Genomic DNA, 21,366 nt, shown 5'->3' on the forward strand with positions numbered 1-21,366 from the left:
AGCAGCAGACAACGTGGAACATGAGGAGCAATACAAGAATCCAAGGTCTCAGGTATTCAGTTGAAAAATATTATCTCTGATAGATTCCGTCACGAAATTTAAAAGTAGGAAGCCAATCTTAAATAAATACCATAATGTGCTCTTAAAAGCCCACATAGAGGAAGTGTGCGCCTGCAGAAGGAAATGACTCAGGCCATTTTTAGCTCTTTTCAACAATAACATCTAAGAAAAAATTTTAAACCTCAATAGCTAAGTAACCTTCAATGCCTTTCAGTTATGCACTTAAATAAATGAATTGATGGGAAATGACTTAGACTAACTTTAAATAAAGGGAAAGACTTGAGTGAGCTCCACTGTAAAAAAAACAGTTTTGTTTTGTTGTTTTATTCTTCTGTGACTGGCAGTTTCTTCACAAACCTTGAGCCCAGGCCATGGGCTACTCTCTGGCAGTGGGTAGACTGCAAGGCATTTTTCTAATACTTCCCTCCACAAACTCTTCAGCCAGGTAGGTTCTACTCAAAAGTAGCTGTTTTAGCTTAAAATAAATTTAAAAAGAAGGCTCAAGGGCCAAGGTTTAAACTATTGATCAAATTAACTCTTTATACCAGTTGGTTTGCTACATAGCCTCAAGAAACACCATAAGTCTAAGAGCTATCAAGCTTCTCAAGGGGCTAAAGCTAGTGAGTGAAAGTTTGGTGAGTAATATAAAACAACATAGTTTCAAAGTAACTTCTCCCCACGCGATATTTATTAGTCACAAGAGGGGGAATAGTAATTTTATGTGGAAAAATATGGCAGATACCACCTTCCCCACCTGATCAAAGTTCACATCACCAGTAATGGACCAAATCAGCCTCTTGATATAATACACTGAGGACACAGCACCACCCATCCCATATACCTGGCCCAAATGCCTAACCTGAATCTAATTGTGAGAAAATACCAGACACACTCAATTTGTGGGGCAATCTATAAACAACTGGCCTGTTCTCCTCAAATATGGCAAGATCATGAAAGAGACTTACCAAATAACTAGGACTTGTGATCCTGGATTTTCTTTTACTATAAATGAAATTATTAGGGTAACTGGCAACATCTGAATAAGGTTTGTATAGTCTTGTATGGTAATTTCCAGATATGAAAAAGGATGCCCTTGTTTCTAAAAATGCATGTTCGAGTACTTAGGGATATGGAACAGCATGTCAGCAACTTGTTCTCAAAGCGTTTAAAAAAGGAAACAGAATAATGTGTGTATGTGTGTGAGGACTTGGGGGAGAGAAAAATAGAGCAAGAGGCAGAGAAGGAGGAGGGGAGAAAGAGAATGATAAAGCAAAGGTGGTAAATGGTAATATTTGAGGAATCTGGAGGAAGACATATAGGATTCCTTTGTATTACTCTCCCAATATTTCTATAAGTCGGAAATTATGTCAAACTAGGGGGAAAAAAGAAGAAAGAAAAAGAATCCGAAAGGGTCAAGTAACCCGGCCCTGCCGCCATTTGTTGCGAAGTTGTCTATGGAAGACATGCCACACCTCAGCCTTCAATAAGCCTTCTGAGAAAGGAGACTCGTCCACATTTCAAACCCCAAACTCCTGTTAACTCCTGTCGGTGTCCGTGGTGGCAGAGCCCTCAGAACCCTTGTAAAATCCTTCAGGCTGAAGACTTCCTCCAAGACAGGCCTCTGTGCTGCTGGCCATTCTCCCCACTGAGTTCTTCCTAGGATGTTTTCTTGTCTAACTCTTACCCAGACCGATTGCTCTTCTCACCAGTCTTTATACACAAATAAAGGGCCCAAAGTTAACCTGGCAAGAGGGTGAATATGAGTCCCTGTAGCTGGACAATGTCATCATGTTCTCATTCTCAGGGATCTGAGCTGCAGTGGATTTTGGTGAGGATCTCGTCTCACCCACCCCTCACCTGGCAGCTGAGAACAGTACTATGCACGGATGTCAGGGGATTATTCCCCATGGCCATACGCTGCATTAGCAGCAGCTCCAGGACCAGAAACGCTGTCCAGGGCGCCCCCATTAACCATGATCACCACGAAGCACCAACAGGGAGGCGACGAGGGGCGAGGGCATGTAAACCTTTTAGGAAATGGGTCTTCTGCACGACTTCCCTGTCTGGCGGCCGAGGAGGACTCATTGACCCTGCTTCTCTTAGGGCCTCTTCCTGCGGCCACCACGCTGCTTTGCTCAGCCAAAGTACTCTCATTCCACAGTTCCTAGTGAGGGCCTACTGTGCACTGCGTGCCAGGCGCTGAGCTCAGCCCGGGGGCCATGACTGCAGCTCCAGGGGAGCCTGTTTGGCTTCAGAAATGGACTCCCCGAGGAGCAGCAGAGGGAGAAGGCGGGGGTGGGAGGTACTCCCCTGACAAGCCTTCCGTGCTGAGAACATGACGACTTGGTCCAGCTACAGGGACCCATTTTCACCCTCTTGCCAGGTTAACTTTGGGCCCTTTATTTGTGTATAGAGACTGGTGAGAAGAGCAATCAGTCTGGGTAAGAGTTAGACAAGAAAACATCCTAGGAAGAACTCAGTGGGGAGAATGGCCAGCAGCACAGAGGCCTGTCTTGGAAGAAGGCTTCAGCCTGAAGGATTTTACAAGGGTTCTCTGAGGGCTCTGCCACCATGGACACCGACAGGAGTTAACAGGAGTTTGGGATTTGAAATGTGGATGAATCTCCTTTCTCAGAAGGATTATTGAAGGCTGAGGTGTGGCATGTCTTCCATAGACAACTTTGCAACAAATGGTGGCACGGCCGGGTTACTTGACCCTTTAGGATTCTTTTTCTTTCTTCTTTTTTCCCCCTAGTTTGACATAATTTCCGACTTACAGAAATGTTGCAAGAGTAATACATAGAAATCCTATATGTCTTCCTCCAGATTCCCCAAATATTACCATTTTATCACCTTTGCTTTATTATTCTCTTTCTCCTTTCCTCCGTCTCTGCCTCTTGCTCTATTTTTCCGTAGGTCAACTCTGCAGAGACCTGTGGATCGTGGGCCTTCATTGCTGGGGCACCGGGGTGCAAGGGCTGGCATATCCCAGGCCACTTTCTGCTGAGTGGCATCTCTGACAGGTGTGTTCAATCTAAGGAGAGTAGGGCATACGCATTGGGATCTGGAAAACCAGGGGCACATCTGCCTAGGTGCCAGTCTATGAGACTTCATCAAAGTTCAGAGGCCTGAAATCTGTTTTAATCATTCACTTTCTTGCATGAACTGCTACCCTAACGAGCTCAAACCAGCATTTCCTGGTTTGAGGTGATAATTTATATTCCAAAGGGGAATTTTAGTATGTCTTGCTGCACTTAAAGTATAATTTTACTCACTAAAAATTAGCTTTACATGTAATATTTAATATATACATTTCTGGGTAAATAAGTAGATGACTTCATTTGTTTTTGAACAAGTTCACAGAAATGACAGTCAAAGTGTACTAATAATTTCAGGGTAATGGGGGACATCTAAATAATAAATAACCACAGATAGTTTTTATTTAAAACGAAAACTGCTTGCTTTTTTTCCTTTACCTTTTTCTAATTCATGCAAAATTGGTACAATCCTTGTATTCCAAAAGATATCATCAACTTCAGTTTCTGTATTCTTATCTTGCAAGTCATCTTTTGAAACTGCAAAAGAAACCCAGAGCAGGAGAAAGAGCCATGAAAAAGGAGTTATAACTGAAGCACCATCAAAAGATCTGCTATTCATCACTGAAACTTAAAAGCTCTAGAATTAAATTACACTTTGCCCACTCCCCAAAGCCCAACCAGTACTTTAGAACTACATACATGTCTTCTAATCAAGTCAGCCCAAATTAAACTCAGATAATGTAAAGAAAACAGAACTTTACACTCTGATTGGGACACTTCATAAAGTCTTAGGCTTTGTAGATGTTGGAATTATTGTCAATAAGGCAAACAGTTTTGAGTTATTTTTACTTACACTTGTCCCTCTGTAGTGCAGAATAAACAGAAAACTATAGACAGGTCCCAATGAGGATGTGAAAATGTTTAATGAAAACTTTTCTCAAAGGAAGGCCCGCAGAGGCTTTCTTTCCTATAGAGAATAAAATGACCACATCACGGTGTGGCCAGGGCCATTAACGCCAGGTGATTTTGTTGGGGGTAGTGGGTGCCTGGGCTTTGGGCGCTGACAGGTCTCAATTCAAATTCCACCTTCATTATTATGCTTTGGGTGACAGGGGCCTGCTTCTCAGCCTTTCTGAGCCTCATCAGCAAAACAGTGATTAAGATATTTGCCTTCAAGGTTATGAGAAATAAAAGACATGATACAGGCAAAGCTCTGAGCCCAGTGCTCAGCATCTAGTAACACTCGATAAATAGGAATTTCATTCCCTTGATTAAAAACCAAACAAGTAGGTCATCACTGTCTGAAGTGTAGCAGGCTGTATGATACACTGAATCGAGGGTAGATGCTGCCCGCGAATGTAGGCTGTAGGAGGGTAACGGCTACCACTGGTTGTGCACTTCAGACGCAGCAGGCCCCTATTTAATGTTGGTAACAACACTGTGAGAGGGGTCCCTGAATTGTCCTCATTTTCCAAATGAAGAAAGTAGGGCTTGGGGGTATTAAATTACCTGCTCAAGGTCAAAGAGCTCTGTAGCCCTTGCACTTGACCTCTATGCTATTTTGCCTCGCAGCAAACCAACAAGTAACTTTGGAGGGAAATATAAATCATATTAGAAACTGTAAATCATGATTACATTTTACAGGGGCAATATCTCAAGACCTGAGACACTGACAGCTAGATGGGGTACCACTGTGGGGGGCCTTCAGGAGCAGCCCTGGAGAGATATTCCTAACCTCCCTTCTCCAAAGTCCACCCCTTACGGCCCTCTGTATTGGTTCAGGGAAGCCACGCCCTCTCAGGGTGGACCCAGTACCAATGAAGTGACCACACAGTGGCTGCCTGGACCCTAAAAATGCACACAACAAGTTAGAAATCATAGGAGCAATCAAAGGGTTCCACAGAGAGAGAGAGAAAGAGAGAGAAAGCAGTGAAAGGGTGTGTGGCCTGTATATTTTTAGGCTGTTTTAACTAAAACAAGGATGAGCTGACCGGTAGGCCTGTTAAGAGCACAGGTTGTCGAGTCACTGTCTGGGTTTGAGTCCTGTCTATGCCACCTACCAGCTGAATGACTTTGAGAAAGTTGCTTTGCTTTTCCTCTGTAAAATGGGGTGACAGTGGTCATCTCCAAGTATTGGGGCTAAGGGTTAATTCCTTTTATGTGCTTTTTTTGTATTTTCTAAAACCTCTAATGTACTTGTGTTACACTTGAACAGAGAAAAATCACACGACGCAGGTTAAATTTTCCCAGCACGCAGTGATGATGTCACCCAGGAGAGGCAGGAAAGCTGTCTAATTTACCTATGCACCCAACGCATGGCCTTCCCTTAATGCACTCCATGCTGCAAACAGCCACTCCCAGTGGCAGCGAGTCTAGGCTTGCCTTCTATTAAATCTTCTTAATACCAGGAGGGGCCAATGCATGATGGGCGGGGAGAGCACTTGAGCAGCAAAAGTGGACAGAAAGCGGCTGTGGACAGCGCTGTAATTAACAGTGCCGGTGCTGTCAACAGTTTTCACAGCAGGGTTCTGCCTAATCTGTCTAAGCCGTAAACAAGAATTCACCATAAAACACACAGTTGAACTGTGTTTAGGACAAAATCAGTTCACATTATACAGGCTCACAATCCCTTTTCCAAAGCATGTGGGACCAGATATGGTTTGGGATTCAGAAAACTTTGCATTTTAGTAAGGCAATATGGTGCATGCACTACGTGTTACATATCACCCCCAGTTGGGTCTTCTGGGACAGCCCCCTGTAGGAAAATACGGGAACATTCACACTAATGAAACAAAGATTATACTAGCCTCCCATCAGTTCAGGTTAGGCACTGTCACTAAATGAGTTTGAAAAATATTTCAGCGTTCAGAGCTTTGGGGATTTCAGAACTACAGGTAAAGGACTGTAGACCACCAGTGCATTCTTTTGGATCATTACTTTCATGAGTCTGCCCTCACTCTGATAAATTACGGATATGGTTTCTAAAAGTAAACATGAATATTCCAGCAGTATAAAAAACATACTTACTCACATTCCTAGGTACGTGACATTTTCAAAGTCCGAAGTATGTGCATAAAATCAATATATATCAAGTGAAAAGCCAGAAGATAATGCCGGACAAATAATTTAATCAACACATTTTATGATGCTCTTAAATTTACTAGAAATAGAGATTTCAAATCCAGTAAGTTGAAATCGGCATTTTTACCTTCTATGCAATATGCTGTTCAATAGAATAGCTCTATGAGAAACCAGGATTCTCAACGTGTTTCTCAGGACAAACAAAATTGGTAACATGTTCACCCCAGGAAGAGTTGAATTATGAGGCTGAGCCAGAAATCACAGGAGACTTTATTTAACCTTCAGAAGGAAAGGCCCTCGCAGGCCCTTCTGAATGGTTCTAAGATTTGTTTCTTCTCAGAACAGAATTAGTCAAGTATAAAGGTTTGCTTTCCACTCTCTCCTAGGGATCCTGTGTGAGCAGCTGTCTCCAGCTACAGCCTTTCCATATCTTCAGGCCCTCACACATTTCCTCCAGATCTGCTCTCCACAAAAGTCCCATTTTACATACTAACCCAGTTTCTATTCTAGAAACTGAAGCATGGAATCATGTGATTACTTTTGAAGAGCCATAAAAAATAAAGTTTGTCTCAGTCTTGGCCAACAACCTAATATTTTAGAAAGCACTTTCATCTAGGTTCACAGTTTGCTAAATATAAAAATTATGATTCAACAGGAAATTGGGTAAGTCAAGCAGAAATTTCAGCATGTTTTTGAAGATTTTGCTGTCTCAGTGGTTATAGTTCTTAACCACAGCTTTGAGTTCTGAACGTAAGAACTTGACACAATGTTTATTGGCTGATGTTTTTAAGCATGTACATGTAAAATCCTTAGCAACAATGCTGACACGGAAAGCAGGCCAAGATTTCCCTGAGTACTATAGAAATTCCCATTGACTACAAAAGTCACTTTCCTGATAAAAAGTTAAAGAAAATATATTTTAAACCTAGTATTAGCTGGTTTCATAAAATTATATGTGTATAATAAAAGTACAAAGAACCCAACAAATACCTGTGTACCAAAAATTCATATGGTCAAATGTTAACCATATTTTCATCCTCCTCATTTTAAAAAACTAAAACATTACAGATATAGTTGATGCCCTCCCCCCATCCATTCCCCAACTCCCTGTCCCTCCACGTGTTACCACCATTCTAAATCAGGTGGTTGTTTTTATCATGCTTGACTTTACCTGTGTACCACATAGATGTGTATCCATAAACATGTCACTGTTTTCGCAACTTACTTTTTTTCATGTAATGTTATGTTTGAACTCATTTCATTCAATATTATAAATGTAGTCTACACTGCTGTATTCCATTGCATGATACACTTTGTATCACTTCTAGTCTGTGATTTATATTGTTATATACTTTTCTCAATTAAACAGTTTAAAGCCCCAAAACGCTGTCTTCGTATAGTTGACATAGTTTCATTTAAGTGAGTAATGATTTTGAACTAAAGTTTTGAATTCAAGAATTATGGTGATGTCAAGTTTTGCAACTTTCCAAATGCTTTTACAAAATAATTTCTGTACAATCATTAAGATTGTGATCTGTACATGTTTGAGCAGGGCAAACAGTAAGACAGTTATGAAAATTTTTTTAAAAATTATAAAAATAAGTGCTGATGTGTGACCAAGTTGGACAAAACTCCTGGAGTTTTCAAACAATGAACCAACATCGGACATCTTTGGTGCAAACGTTTTTCCAACAAATGGAGAGGCTGAAAATGAAGGAGTGTTGGGGACCTCTAAGAACACAAGAGCCTCACCTGCTTTGGTTTCCAACCTGCTCAGGTCGGAGCTGTTGCAGCACGATGAGGCCCTCGAACTCCTCTTCCCCTGGTCCCTAGGAGGAAGAAGAACACACACAACACTCAGCACAGAAACCAAAGCATTTCTTTTTCTGTGTCAAGAGTCAGCCATATACGGTTTCTGAAGAAACCACAGAGAAGTATTTATAAAACGGGGTTTGGTGCTCTGCATCATTTTAATCAACCTCTAATTTCCAAGTAAGATTCATTTTTGAAAATAAGTCATACTTGTTTAACAATATGAACTTCAGTTACTAGAAACAACTACGAAAATAAATCCAATGTTTATTTTGCAAATCAAGAAATTGATTAAGGATATATATATATATATATACCACAAGAGGTCACTGTTAGGATAAGAAAGAAGGCTGGTATGCTTGAATCACAAAAGCCTACCATTTATAAAAACCTCTCGCTCTCTCTCTAGCCAGGCAAAAAACAAAACAAAAAAACTATTCCCAAATTGGTCAGATGTGCCCAAGATCACACAGCAAGGTCAGATCTGGAACCAAAGTCTTATAACTTCCAATTCACTGCTCTTTTCACTACATCACAGTGTGTCTTGTTTCCATTTTAAAATTAATGAAATTAACATTCTCTGAAAATGTTTTATGTTTATACATATTTTAAATGTTAAAAAATTGAAAGTAAATTCAAGCAGTCCTCAGAGGACAAATATTTTGTGTTCCAAATAGTAGAGTGGTGGCTAGCCAATAACAAGATTACATATCTGTTTTTTTAAAGGTAACATTTAAGGTAGAGATGGTCTATTAAGGATATAAATTCTCTTTAGCTAGAGCTGACACCTAAAAGTACTTACTTTTAAATATCTGTACAGCATTTCAGGGGGAAAAAAATACTGAGAGAATAACAGTACAAGTTTTACAACAAAATTTCATACATCAAATATAATATTTGCTACCCAACTCATAAAGAATGCATATATATGCGGCCAGGGTCACCCATGAATAGCCACATGTGTGTCCAGTGCTCCTGCTTCCTGTGGTATGAGATGACCAGTCCATGTTCAGTGCTGGTCTTGCTTGGCCTTTGCTACTGCCCCAAGGATTAGCTTCCCCAAATATCATTTTCCCCATAAATATGTCCTTTCTCTTTAACACTTCCTTCAATCATATAAGAGAAAAGTTCAAGCTAGTATTGCAAGAAATGTCTAATTCATTAATACTCTGAAACAACTGCTTCATTTGTACCTATTGCAAAAAACAGATCTGGTAGCAAGGTGTCCCTAGCCAAACAGAGAAATGGGATGGGATCCTCTTTGTCAGCAGCACTCTCAGAGTTGAGATGTAAATGAGGCATGTCTCAAAGCAGACAGAAATAAAGGATATCAACCCTGTGAAAAGATAAAAGACCAAAAGTTTGGCAGGGTGTGAGACCAGAAGTTTCCATACTTATCATTCCTAGAAATAAGAATATTTGAGGGCAATAGAGGCAAAGCCTTTTTCTTATTGTCCTAAACAACTATTGAAACTAAGCAAGACAGTTTTCAACTAATGGCCTTCCAAAGTCACTGGTCCACACTCCCTGAGAACAGAGCCAGAGATGAGGTTACCTCCCTAAAGACCACACTTGTGTACCCCATTTCCGAGGGGAGAAGAAGGGTCCTTCCTATCATATACAAAAGCTGAACAGAGCTAGGTCACACTGGTTCTCAAGAAAAGCACAGGACTGGAGCTGACCCATCCTCTGTATCACCATAATGGTGCAGTGATTGAGTGTGGAGCCTCTGGTCCCAAACTGCCTGGGTCCAAATCCTGGGTCCAACACTCATTAGCTGTATGACTTTGGGCAAGTTAGTTAACTTCCTGGCCTCTGTTTCCTTATCTGAAAATGAGATCATTGCCTCTATTTAGTAAAGTGATTAGTACATTTGAAGAACTTAATACATTGTCCTTATTATTATTATTATTATTCTCTTTAGTTCTGAGTCAACAAGAACCTGTCTGAGCAGTCCAGTGCTAGATGTTACTGTGATAAAAGAACATACAAGGAGCTGTCTGAAAGAAGTTTAAAATCTACTGTGAAGATTTTTTAATGGAAAATTCCAATAGAGTCTCTGAGCAAGTACTAGAATGTGAAATTCAGTAGGTTACAAGAAGTAGAGAGATGCTGAGAAAGAAGTGATTACTGAGAGGAAGAAGTAGACCACAAAATGGGCCTGAAAAGAATAAAAGTTGAGCCAGCAAATGACGAGACTACTCTCAGGAAGGGAGTAACATGAGTGAAGGTAAACAGGGGCACGAGGAAACTTGTATTCAGGGTGGGGATAACCGCCCAGGGCCAGCAAGATAGGAATAGAAGCTTTCTGCTGGGAGGTATTGGGAACAGCTGTCTGAAACATTGTGTTGAATCAATGGACCGAATTTGATGGGCAAAGAGGAGCTGTCATAGGTTTTCATATAAGCAAGTGATGGGATGTATAATTATGCAGTGACAAGAGTATTTAGGAGACATGGAGAGAGGTAAAAAGGACTAATCCTTTGAGGATGAGAGCGGGACTGGAGAAGGAACAAATTCAAGAAATCCTATAAATGAAAAGTTGGTAGGATTTAGGGGTTGGTTTCAGGAGGGAGAAAAAAACAAAAGGTCGACCTGGTGGAACAGGATAGCAGGGTTGCCACCACCAGAAATGGGGAGGATAGGGAGCACAACAGTTTGAGGGTAAAACATGTCTGGGTTTTGCTATGTTGAGTTTCTGAGGGAAAACGGAACATCTGCAGAAGAGATGCGGAAATCAGGAAAAGATCTCCATTAAAAATCAACACAGTATGTAGGGACCAGAAATCAGAAGAGTGGCTCAAAGACGGGACTCTCAGAACAAGGCTTTGTCCGACACTCATGAGTAAAGGACATAAAGAGGAAAAGAAGTCCAAAGAAAGAAGAGAAATCAAATATGCTCTCAGGCACCCAAACATGTGAAAGCGAGCGTGATCATCAGGCCCAAGAAGATGAGGACGGAAGACGTGTCCAGTCCGCCAGGGTAAACCAGAAATTTTGGGTTGAGTCAATGATCTTAAAAACAAAAGCCCTTCTTTGCTGAAGAAGATTAGATGCTAAGCGAAATAAGTCAGACAGAAAAAGTCGAGAACCATATGATTTCACTGATATGTGGTATGTAAAACTGAAAGCAACAAAAGAACAAGACAAACAAACAAAAACTCATAGACACAGACACTAGTTTAGTGGTTACCAGAGGGTAAGGGAGGAGGTGTGTGGGAGATGAGGGTAAAGGGGATCAAATATATGGTGATGGAAGGAGAACTGACTCTGGGTGGTGCAAACACAATGTGATACATAGATGATGATTACAGAATTGTACACCTGAAACCTATGTAACTTTACTAACCATTGTTACCCCAATAAACTTTAATTTAAAAAAAAAGAGAAGATTAGATGGCCTATACTCAACGGAAATCTGTCTTCCTGTAACTTCTACTCATTAGTTTTGGTTCGACTAATCACAGCCACGTGAAACAAATCTGTCCTTCCCCTTGACAATCCTTCAAATATTTAAAGATGTTGCATTCACCATAAAGCCATCTCCTGTGGTTTAAATCCCATGGTTCGACTACTGATTTAGCTGGGTGACCTTGGGTAAGTTGTTTACCTGAGCTTTAGTTTCCTCGTGGGTGTATGGGGGGTGGTAAATAATAGTACCCCTCAATGCAAGGTTGTGTGAGGATTAAGAGGTATAATGTGGAAACACTTAGCACTGTTCCGGGCACACAGCAAGGAGTCAGTAAGCTTTCCTATTATTGAGGCTACCACCATTGATGTCATTAACGAATAGTCCCTTCAACCATTCCTCATATGATATGGTTTCCAATCTCCTTGCCAGCCTGTTCAGTCACTCTGAGTGAGTGCCAGTTTGTCTGGAACCCTTTTAAAGTCTGGAATCCAGCATGGAGCTAAAGGTATGGCTTGAGAAGCAAAGAGGAGCTATTCTAACTAATGCAGCCTAAAACCACATGAGTGGTTTTGGTGGTCACATCTCACTATTGGTCAATTCTTGTCTTTCCTTACATATGCAGCTCATTCTTATTCATATTCTTATTAAACTCACTCTTATTAAATTTCACAGTGTTATATGTGGCAAAGGGTTCCTGCCTAGCAGATGTTTTTAGATCTTGATTCAGTCATCCAGTATAATTGTTCTTCTTCCCAGCTTCCTGTTCCATGTTTTTGGGTGTTTTTTTCCCCCAATTTATTGGGGTGACAATTGTTAGTAAAATTACATAGATTTCAGGTGTACAATTCTGTATTACATCATCTATAAATCCCATTGTGTTCACCACCCAGAGTCAGCTCTCCTTCCATCACCATATATTTGATCCCCCTTACCCTCACCTCCCACCCCCCACTGTTTCATGTTTTTAAAGACCATAATTACATTTTTTACAATGATTTTTTGATATACCAAGAATAAAACAATTCCAGAAATTACTTCTTAAAGCTTTTCTATGAAATTCTTCTAAGAGGCAGAATAACACCATTTTATTAGTAGGATAGCTTCATCTACAAATACCAAAAACCTAATTCCAACTGACAAACAATAAATGGAATTTATTAGCTTATGCAAGCCAAAAGTTGAGCACTAGGGTGGATGTTACACGTGGTGTGATCAGTGCTTTGGCTCCATCTTTGTGCAGTTCTCTAAGGTCTGCCCTTCCTTTGTTTCCAGCTGTACTCCGGTTGGAGTGCTGAGGGAAGCAAAGTGGGTAATGTATTCTCAGGCCTCATCTGTCGCCCACGTTTCAGTGCAAAAGCAAGGTCTTCTCTTCCCAATCACTGACAAAGGTCCTACATTCCACTCTGAACAATCAGAACCAAACTCTGTAGCCAAGGTAATCAATGCCATAAACAGACTGAGTTCCTAACACCCATTCATTAACCAGTCACACTGGCAACATCTACTGCTGGACGAAATACATGACAGGGAAATAAAAAAAATGTATTTCTTTTAAAATATTCTAAAATTCAGGTTTTGCTATAATTCAGATAGTTCTTCCAACTATTGCGACTGAGATTCTTTAGTGAGGGGTCAGCAAGCTTTTTCTTCAAGAGCCAGACAATATATATTTTACACTTTGGGAGCCAAGTGGCAAAATGGAGGCTATTATGTAGATGCTTTAGCAATCATTTAAAATGCAATGATTTAAAAGCGTATAAATAATTCTTAGCTCAAAGGCCATAAAAAAAAAAAAATAGGTGGCCGGCCAAATTTCGCTCCCAGGTTATAGTTTGTTGATGCTTGCTTTAGAGCAATAACTAAATAGATATTAAGAAGTAAATTAAATGGAAGGATTTGGAATTAAGAAAAAGATAAATTTATATCCATTTGGGAAAGAAATTACATGTAAACGATGGAAAAGGATATTTTAAAGGATGTTTATGATAAAAAGAAAATTTAGCAAATTTTGATCTAAGCTTTTCCTTGCTCTAAGAACAAGACACTTCATTTTTAGAATTAGACTCAAATCACACAGATTCAAGTCAGGCAGCAACTAGGCTTTGTGACCACATAGTCTCTGTCAAAACTGCTCAACTCTACCACTGCAGTGTGAAAGTAGCCATAGTCAATAAGTCAATGAAGGAATATGGCTGTGTTCCAATAAAACTTTATTCACAAAAACAGTTAATAGGTTAAATTTGGTCCATTGGCCTTAGTTTGCTGCTTTATAGTCGCTTGGATTCTTTGATTGCAATTTGGAAATGCCACCAACAAGGGGTGGTCGTCCCTTCATCATGTCGTCATAGCCTGAAGCACCAGATAGTTTCCAGACATATTCCAGACTCTGTCTTAACAACATTAAAAGTTGAATTCTATTTAAACACAACAAAATTAAAGGACATGATTTTAAAGGAATGTTCATAAGATCAAGATCTTAAGAAAGTCCTCCAAAGTAGCTATATAGCATTAAGTTATGGCCCAAGATTTAAAAATACAGACGGTGGCAAAAAGATGTATACACACTTTAAGAAACGAAAAACTATTAAAATTGTAATACTCAATATATGACAATAACAAAAGATGACGAACAAACAAGTCATGTTTGACTTCTGCAATTACAAGAGGTGCTCAAAGTGGTTACCATCAGAGTCCAGACACTTCTGATTGCGGGGAACTACTGCTTGAGCAACGCTGACCAAAGTGTCCACTCGTGTACATTTTTTTGGCACCCCCTGGTATATATGTTTAAAGATTATACATATACTCTTAGTACCTAATTTAGTAATCGCTAACTGGTTATTATTCAAGTTTTCTATGTATACATTTGATTAGACACCACTTCGTAGCTAACCATGCCAGCTTAACTAAGGCTTCAATTTCCTTAGCTTAGAAACTGCTCACCGCGGCACTATGAGTATTTTAGCACAGGGGTAGCTGCTGCGGCTGCCCTCTTCCATAGTGTGTTCCTGTGGAAACTGATTCCGCACAGGTTTCCACTCCCTGATTTCCATCCCTAATGCCCAAGCGCTGGTACTCCAGGTCACATACTACCATTTCCCACCGGAACTGTTGCAGCTGCTTCACGATGGTCCCCTCTGTCCCAGGCTGCCAAAGTCACTCCTCAGCTGAAAACCTCTCAGCGGCTCCCTGCAGGCCTCAGGACCCATGCTCCTGCTACTCCAGGCCACCTGCCTTTCTTGGAGCATGCCACCACACCAAGTCAAATCTCCCCTCCACTTTATGCTGCTCCTTGAGCAAAGTACACAGTGCTCTGCCCCTATTGAAAATCAGCCTCCGGAGGCATCGCAAACCCCCAAACGCCAGGAAACCTTCATGATCTTCAAGTAAGAATGAGGTGCTCTCACCACTATGTGCCCAGGACCTTTCTTTCAATTCTCCTTTCATTCCTCCAGCATTAGAGTTATCATTGAGCAGTGCTTTGAAAATGTCCGTGTACATTCAAATCACCTGGATAGCTTATAAAAATGCAGATTCCTAGTCAGCAGGTCAGGGGTGGGGCCTGAGATTCTGCATTTCTAACAAGCTCCCAGGTGGTGCTGATACTGCTCTTTCAGGGACCACATCTGAGCCGCCAAGCCAAACATCATGGTAAGCTCTTCAGGACGGGGTTCATTTCTCCACCTCCCAGCCCCCTAGCACAGCGCTTTGCTTACCCAGAAATGCTTACCACACGGAAACTGTCAAATAAGGTGGGACTCTACCAAGTCATTCTGGCCAATGCCTGTCTTTTCCAAATGCAAACAGTTTCTCAGCCGCATTACCCTTAATTTCTTAAAAGAATAATGACTTCATTGTTTTTGAAAAAATGATATATTTATTATTTTTTTTAAGGCCAGGCAATATAAGAAAGTACAAAGAAGACTGTAAAAAAATCATCCAGGATCCCACTACACAGAAATAAATATTGTTAATATGTGGTAAACATCATTCCAGGCACAGTTTGAATATATTCAGATAAAAAGATAAAAGAATAAAAAAACAGACTTGGTGGAAGGGCAGGTAAAGGATTCATACCAGTGGGATCGCAATACATGTCAATGTAACTTAAAAGTATTAAGTACAAATGTTACTTGAATTTAACAGAGAAACAGAAGTTGAGTTGAAACTGAAGGAATTGTAGAACTTCAGATGAATGGGTCTTCCCAAGAGATATTAGTTTCTAAAAGATTTCTCTGAAGTTAAGAAAAAAAAATAAAGAAAAAAAAATAATGAAAAACATTAGGATGCTGAAATCATCCTTTTTTAAAACAATATATTTCAATTTCAGACTGTAGCTACTGACAAACCTACTCCCTATTATGAAGTGAAGTAATCAGTACTCACACGTCCTCCCAAGTACCAGTTCTGGTTGTTTTACTATTACATTGTCAAGGTTTCTGTTCCACAACCATCATTTTCAGAGTTTAGTTTTAATTCAGTATGAAAACAGTCAGTACTCATTACAAATGCTTTTACCATAGCTTCTTCGTTTCTGAGTTTTGACTCATCATTTGTTGTCTAAGAGTTTTCTAGAAAGTGCATGAGTACTAGAGTCCACAAGTTTATTCACATTTGAAAATGTCTGTTGCTTTTTATTGCCAACTTGGCTGGCAATACAGGGCTTGGGTTATCCTTCTTATACTTACGACTTCGCAGGCGATGCTACACAGCCTTCTGGCACTGAGAGACGCTCCAATAGAGCCAGAGGCAGCCTGTTGTTTTCTCCTTTTATGTGACTTGTTTGGTCAGCCTGGATGGCTAGAGGAGACCTTCTTCCATTTATCCACACAATCAACAATTACCGAGTGTGTACTATGTACTAGGTAGTGTGCTAGTGCTGAGCACTGTTGGGAAAGTTTTAGTGCGGACTGTTCCCTGTCAAAGTTTGTTGCAACACAATGTGTCCATTTGAGCCTCAGATTCTAATCTTTATTTCAGAAAGTTGTCTTCTATTATGTCTTAGTATTTTTCTTGTTCTTCTTTTTTTCTGGTCCCTTCCATTCTCAGTGGGTTGTTGTGAATATCAAATGAATTAATATATGTAAGTCACTTGGGAAGAGTGCCTGGCATTTACTTCAAAGTAGGACAGCACAAGGAGGAGGAGAAGGAAGAGGATTCTCTTCTTCAGGAAGATAAACACCATGCCTTCCACAGCTATCTCAGTATCACTGATCATTTTCCCCTCTTCTTATTCATTTCTTTTCATATGATTTTCTCTAGCCTGTCCACTGTCTCATTGCATTTTCAGCTGTTTTCATTCTCATTTTTTATCTCTAATGTGGCTTTCCTCTCCATGTTTATACATTTTTCTTTCACTCCTTTTTTGAAAACTGTAAGCATACTTTTCATCTCTTTATGTGGACTTACAATCTCTAACTTGAATTCTTACGTGCCAAAGAAGAGCTCTTTTTTTCTTAAAGAGATCAATAACATTACCTATAATTTCTTGGATGCTAATGGAAAATTGTTTTAACTCTTTTCTTGTTTTTGGAGGGTAATTCCTTGTGATCCATTTTCTTCATTGTCTTCTGTTAAATTCTTTACATATCTATGCTCAAGTCCCATGTTAACGCTTGTCCTAAGATTATCTTTAAACAGAGCCATCTATTTGCTGAATAATGGAAGGATCCACAGAGGGAAAGAACTGGGGTACACTGTAGCTTCAACTTTAGTTTTCTTGAACATCCATTCACCAAGTCTGCTATTTTTCTTGACCTGGATGTGTGTTCCCCTGGTTTGTGTGGCAGACTGCTGTGACACACAAAAAGCCCTGTTACATGATAAGCACCTTGAGTTCTAATCTATCAAACTCTTTCATACACACACACACACACACACACACACACACACACACACTAGCCGGTTCACAAAAAATGAGGAGAGCATGTCACCCTCAGCTCTATTCTCCTACAAGTCACTTCATCATCTGGATCTTGAACGGGGTTTTTTACAGTGGCTTCCACTTCGCCAGTGGTCTGCCTACATCCTTAGATCTCATTTGTTTAATTAAAGTCCATACACCTTTCTGAACTGAGAGACTCATTTTTAGTGAAATCTGATTCTTGCTAAAGATCTGAAAAGGTAAGTGTCTGCTCTCAAATTACCTCTTGTTTTCATCTATATTTCATAGAGTTTGGCAGGTTAACTAAACTCTTATGGATGCAATATTCCAAGTAACAAAAGGCTAATCTAAAGTACTATAAGCTGTCCCTGTCAAAATAAATAAAAGAAAAGAAGAAAGAAGGGAAAGACAGGAAAAGGAAAGAAAGGAAGAAGGGAGGGAGGAATGGAGGGAGGGGAAGGGGAAGAAAGTGGGTGGGGAAGGAGGGAGAAGGAAGGAAGGAAGGAAAAAGAAGGAAACAGATGGAAGAGGAAAGGAAGGAAGGGAGGAAGGAAAAAGAGAGAGAGAAAAAGGAACATATTGGCTTTTAAATCAGAGCAGTCTACAGTATGGCTGTGGTAGCCTCAAGCACAGCTGGATCTAGGGATTTATATATCAACCTTGAACTTGGTAACTATCTCCATTCTGTTTATATATTACTTCTCTCTCAGAGTCACCCTCCACAGGCAATGAAATGGCCACTGTTGGCGCCAAGACAACATCATCTTTACAGCTTGTAAACTTGGAGAAAGCACTGTCCCAGAAGGCTAAGTGCCAGGGAAGAATTCCATATTGGACTGGTTTGGCTCATGTGTCCACCTCTGAACCAACTGGCTGGTGGGTTAGACAACTCTGATTAGCCAGGTCTGGGCCATTTAACCACTTCTGGGAAGAGGGGTAAGAAAGGAAAGACAAAAAAAAGGTAAGGGAAGAAGGAATAAAGAGGAAGGAGGAAAGGAAAGGAGGGAAGGGGTGAAGATAGGAACAGTCCTCTAAACATGGCCTGAACGGCATTAATTACACAATGCAAAACAGCTCACTCTCCAAAGGGAAGTAGGCTAGGTGGAACAAAAAGAAAAATCAAGCCCATATTTCAGTGTAAAGTTTGCTTCATGCTTTGAAGTTTGGGCTCAGCACCATTTTTCTGTTTCACTGATGAAATTTATTTCTCTGTTTTTCATTCTTCATAGCTTTTATGGGGTTTCTTCAGGATGCCTTTGCTTTGACATTTTTAACCAGAAGCCTTCTTTTCTTATTTTTCACTCCAACTATACTAACAGCACTTGATAGTTTACAAATAAGCCTTTTGACCCTTATTAATCATTCCATAACCTGTAGTGCGGGCTGGGAGGAAATGGGAGTGAAGTTATTTCCATCTTACAGATTAGAAAATTGAGTCCCTGAAAATGTTAAGAAACTTGCTAAAGAGTATACAGCAAATCAAGTGGCTGAGAAAATAACCAAACCTAAGTCCAGGGATTCTGGCTCCCAGCAAAGAGTTCTTGACTCTCTACAAATGACTGCTCTAGTACTTTCCTCCTAAAAACCACATTTCCAAACCATAATAATTTGAACAATATTTATACAGAAAACCTTAAAAGGTTTTTAAGCATGTACATAAAGGATTCATCAGATTGAACCGATGGATGGATGGATGGATGCAGATCTACATACATATACATACGAGGTGTGATAAAAAAAAATCCGGTGAATGTTTAAATAAAAAAAAATTTATTACAGTAAAAGACACATTGCCATTAATCCCGCTCAAAATACTTCCCCTTGCTTTGAACACACTTATCCCATCATTCTTGCCACTTTCTGAAGCAGTTCTGGAAGTCCTCTTTCGTGAGTGTCTTTACTTCATCTTTCATCATGACAACACTCTGTCACACATCACTTCTGGTACAGCAAATTCTCAAATAAAAACATTTCGATGTGTCCTCATCCACCTTATTCACCGGATCTGGCACCATGTGACTTCTGGCCCTTCCCCAAAGTCAAAATGACCATGAAAGGAAAACATTTTGAATCAATTCAGGACACCGAGGCAGCCACCACAGCACAACTAAAGACACTCATGAAAGAGGACTTCCAGAACTGCTTCAGAAAGTGGTAAGAACAATAGGATAAGTGTGTTCAAAGCGAGGGAGAGTTTTCTGAGGGGGATTAATGGCAATGTGTCTTTTAGTAATACATTGTTTTAAATTTAAACATTCACTGTAGTTTTTGATCACACCTCGTATTTTAATGACAGCGGTTTTCAACCCATAGGGCAACACAAAGTAAGAGAAAATGGAGTGTTGCTACGGTGCAAACCTGCCAAACCTTAAATGAATCCTTAATTGGACACACAGAGACTTGTAATTGGCACACTGTTTTAAGACAATCATTCAGTAAGTGCTTGAGAGTGTGTTCTCTTTTGGAAAGTTAACTAGTCTGCCAGGATCTTGTTCGCAATGATACCTTGCTTAACAAATCCTTTTTCCATCACAACCAGCATAAAGTTACACTCCAGTCCCTCCCGTGAGTTATCCATATTCTAAATTAAGGGTGGACAAATCAATGTGGTTTCACTGAAATACACTGCTCCTTTCTTTCCCTAGCCCGAGAAACACTCGGCATGACAACAGGCATGTAAGCGCCCTGCATGGGAGCGTGTCCTCACTTCATCTGTCCCCTTTACATGAGCTGCTCACGCTCCCTGTCAACCCATTGTCATCTCATGTCTCTTTCTTTTCTAGTTATGCATCCCCTCCCCTCCCTTCTTCTGCCAGCCCAGCTCACTGACAAGGCTCTTCATTTTCCAGCTTATGGTCTAAAGATGAAAAAATGTTAATTGAGGGTTAAGGCTTTAGCATCAAAACTGGGAATACTCCACTGCATAGCGAAGATCATTTCTTGGAATTATTCACTTAAATGTTTACAAGAAACAATTATTAAGTGTCCCAGATTGATTCACAAATGTAATTAATGAAAGAACTGCTCATAGTTTCCATTTGCTGGTTTGTTTTAATCCTACTGTATAAAATTTTTTTTGGCACTTCAACAACATCCCATCCAATGATTAAAGGAGGTAAAGATTCATAAAGCAAAAATGTTATTGCAAGTTAAACTTGCCAGGGTGTACTGCAAACCCAACTCAGACACGATCATTATGTGATACAAAAGCCATGCTAACAAAACAAAAGGAGCACAGTTAGTGCCAACGCCTCATAATTCTGGACAGTCAGGAAGAAGTGCTCCCAGTCCCTAATTGATTTCTCCTCTGCTGTTTGTGGGATAAAATATGTAACTGAAAATGCCTTTGCTGTCCCAGACTGAGGAAGACATAATGAACTCTGGCTTGCCAGATTGTTCTGCAACATCTAAAGGTTTGCAAAAAAAAAAATCAAATAAAACAGCTCTTGTCTGTTTTTTCCTAGTCAACTTTAATTACTGTAAGGATGGGTGCAGCAGGATAAATGTTTCCTTTTCACTTCAGTGCTGAAAGAGACACAAGTTCTCTGGCTGCCTTTGATGTTTCAGCTCTGAGGTCCGCAGCCTATTCTTATTCACCAACTGGAAAAGATTTGTTGCAATGGCCAGTTTGATGTTTTGTGCTCAATTCCCAAAGTCCCAATTTGAAGTTCGTTCTCTTCCACTTAAGGAGACATTTCATTTTTCCTTTAATTTAAAAAATGTTCTGAATGCAAAGCGACATTACCAGGACTACTAGGTTGCCTAATATAAATCCCACGTGTGTGACACCCCCTCAGGCTGTGTCAGCAGACAAGGTCAGTTCAGCTAAACTAACCAGCTGCCAAGCAGGCAGTTCGGGAAAAAGTTTGAAGCACGCTACATGTGTACAAGCCAAAGTCAGGCCTGAAATCTAAACTGAGGGCAACAAGTACTTGGTCTTAAAATGGCCCATGGAATTTAATCTCGTTAAGCAAATTTGAACTGGGCAGTTGTCCATAATGACCCAATGGAAAGTCAGAGAAAAACATCTTTAACTGAGTGACCCTATCCAGTCCAAGACAAAAGCCTATCTTAGTATC

The 21,366-nt window shown here is 40.2% G+C and overlaps 1 protein-coding gene across 5 annotated transcripts in view; it reads right to left on the bottom strand.

Moving 5' to 3' along the window:
• Positions 1-21,366, bottom strand: part of ARMC2 (armadillo repeat containing 2) — a 106,028-nt gene that overhangs the window by 55,568 nt on the left and 29,094 nt on the right. For all 5 annotated transcript variants that reach the window (XR_012496711.2, XM_019735069.3, XM_074333376.2 and 2 more), the window contains exons 6-7: positions 7,932-8,008; positions 3,537-3,635 (exon numbers count right to left, since the gene is read on the bottom strand). Coding sequence is in view for 4 of the 5 variants with exons in the window: in XM_019735069.3 (XP_019590628.3) it covers positions 3,537-3,635; positions 7,932-8,008 (176 nt within the window). In the remaining variant the exon portion in view is untranslated. The remainder of the gene's footprint in view (positions 1-3,536; positions 3,636-7,931; positions 8,009-21,366) is intronic.

Source organism: Rhinolophus sinicus, chromosome 2 (genome assembly GCF_057876585.1).
Source record: "Rhinolophus sinicus isolate RSI-liver-muscle chromosome 2, RSI-T2T, whole genome shotgun sequence".
Taxonomy (NCBI): domain Eukaryota; kingdom Metazoa; phylum Chordata; class Mammalia; order Chiroptera; family Rhinolophidae; genus Rhinolophus; species Rhinolophus sinicus.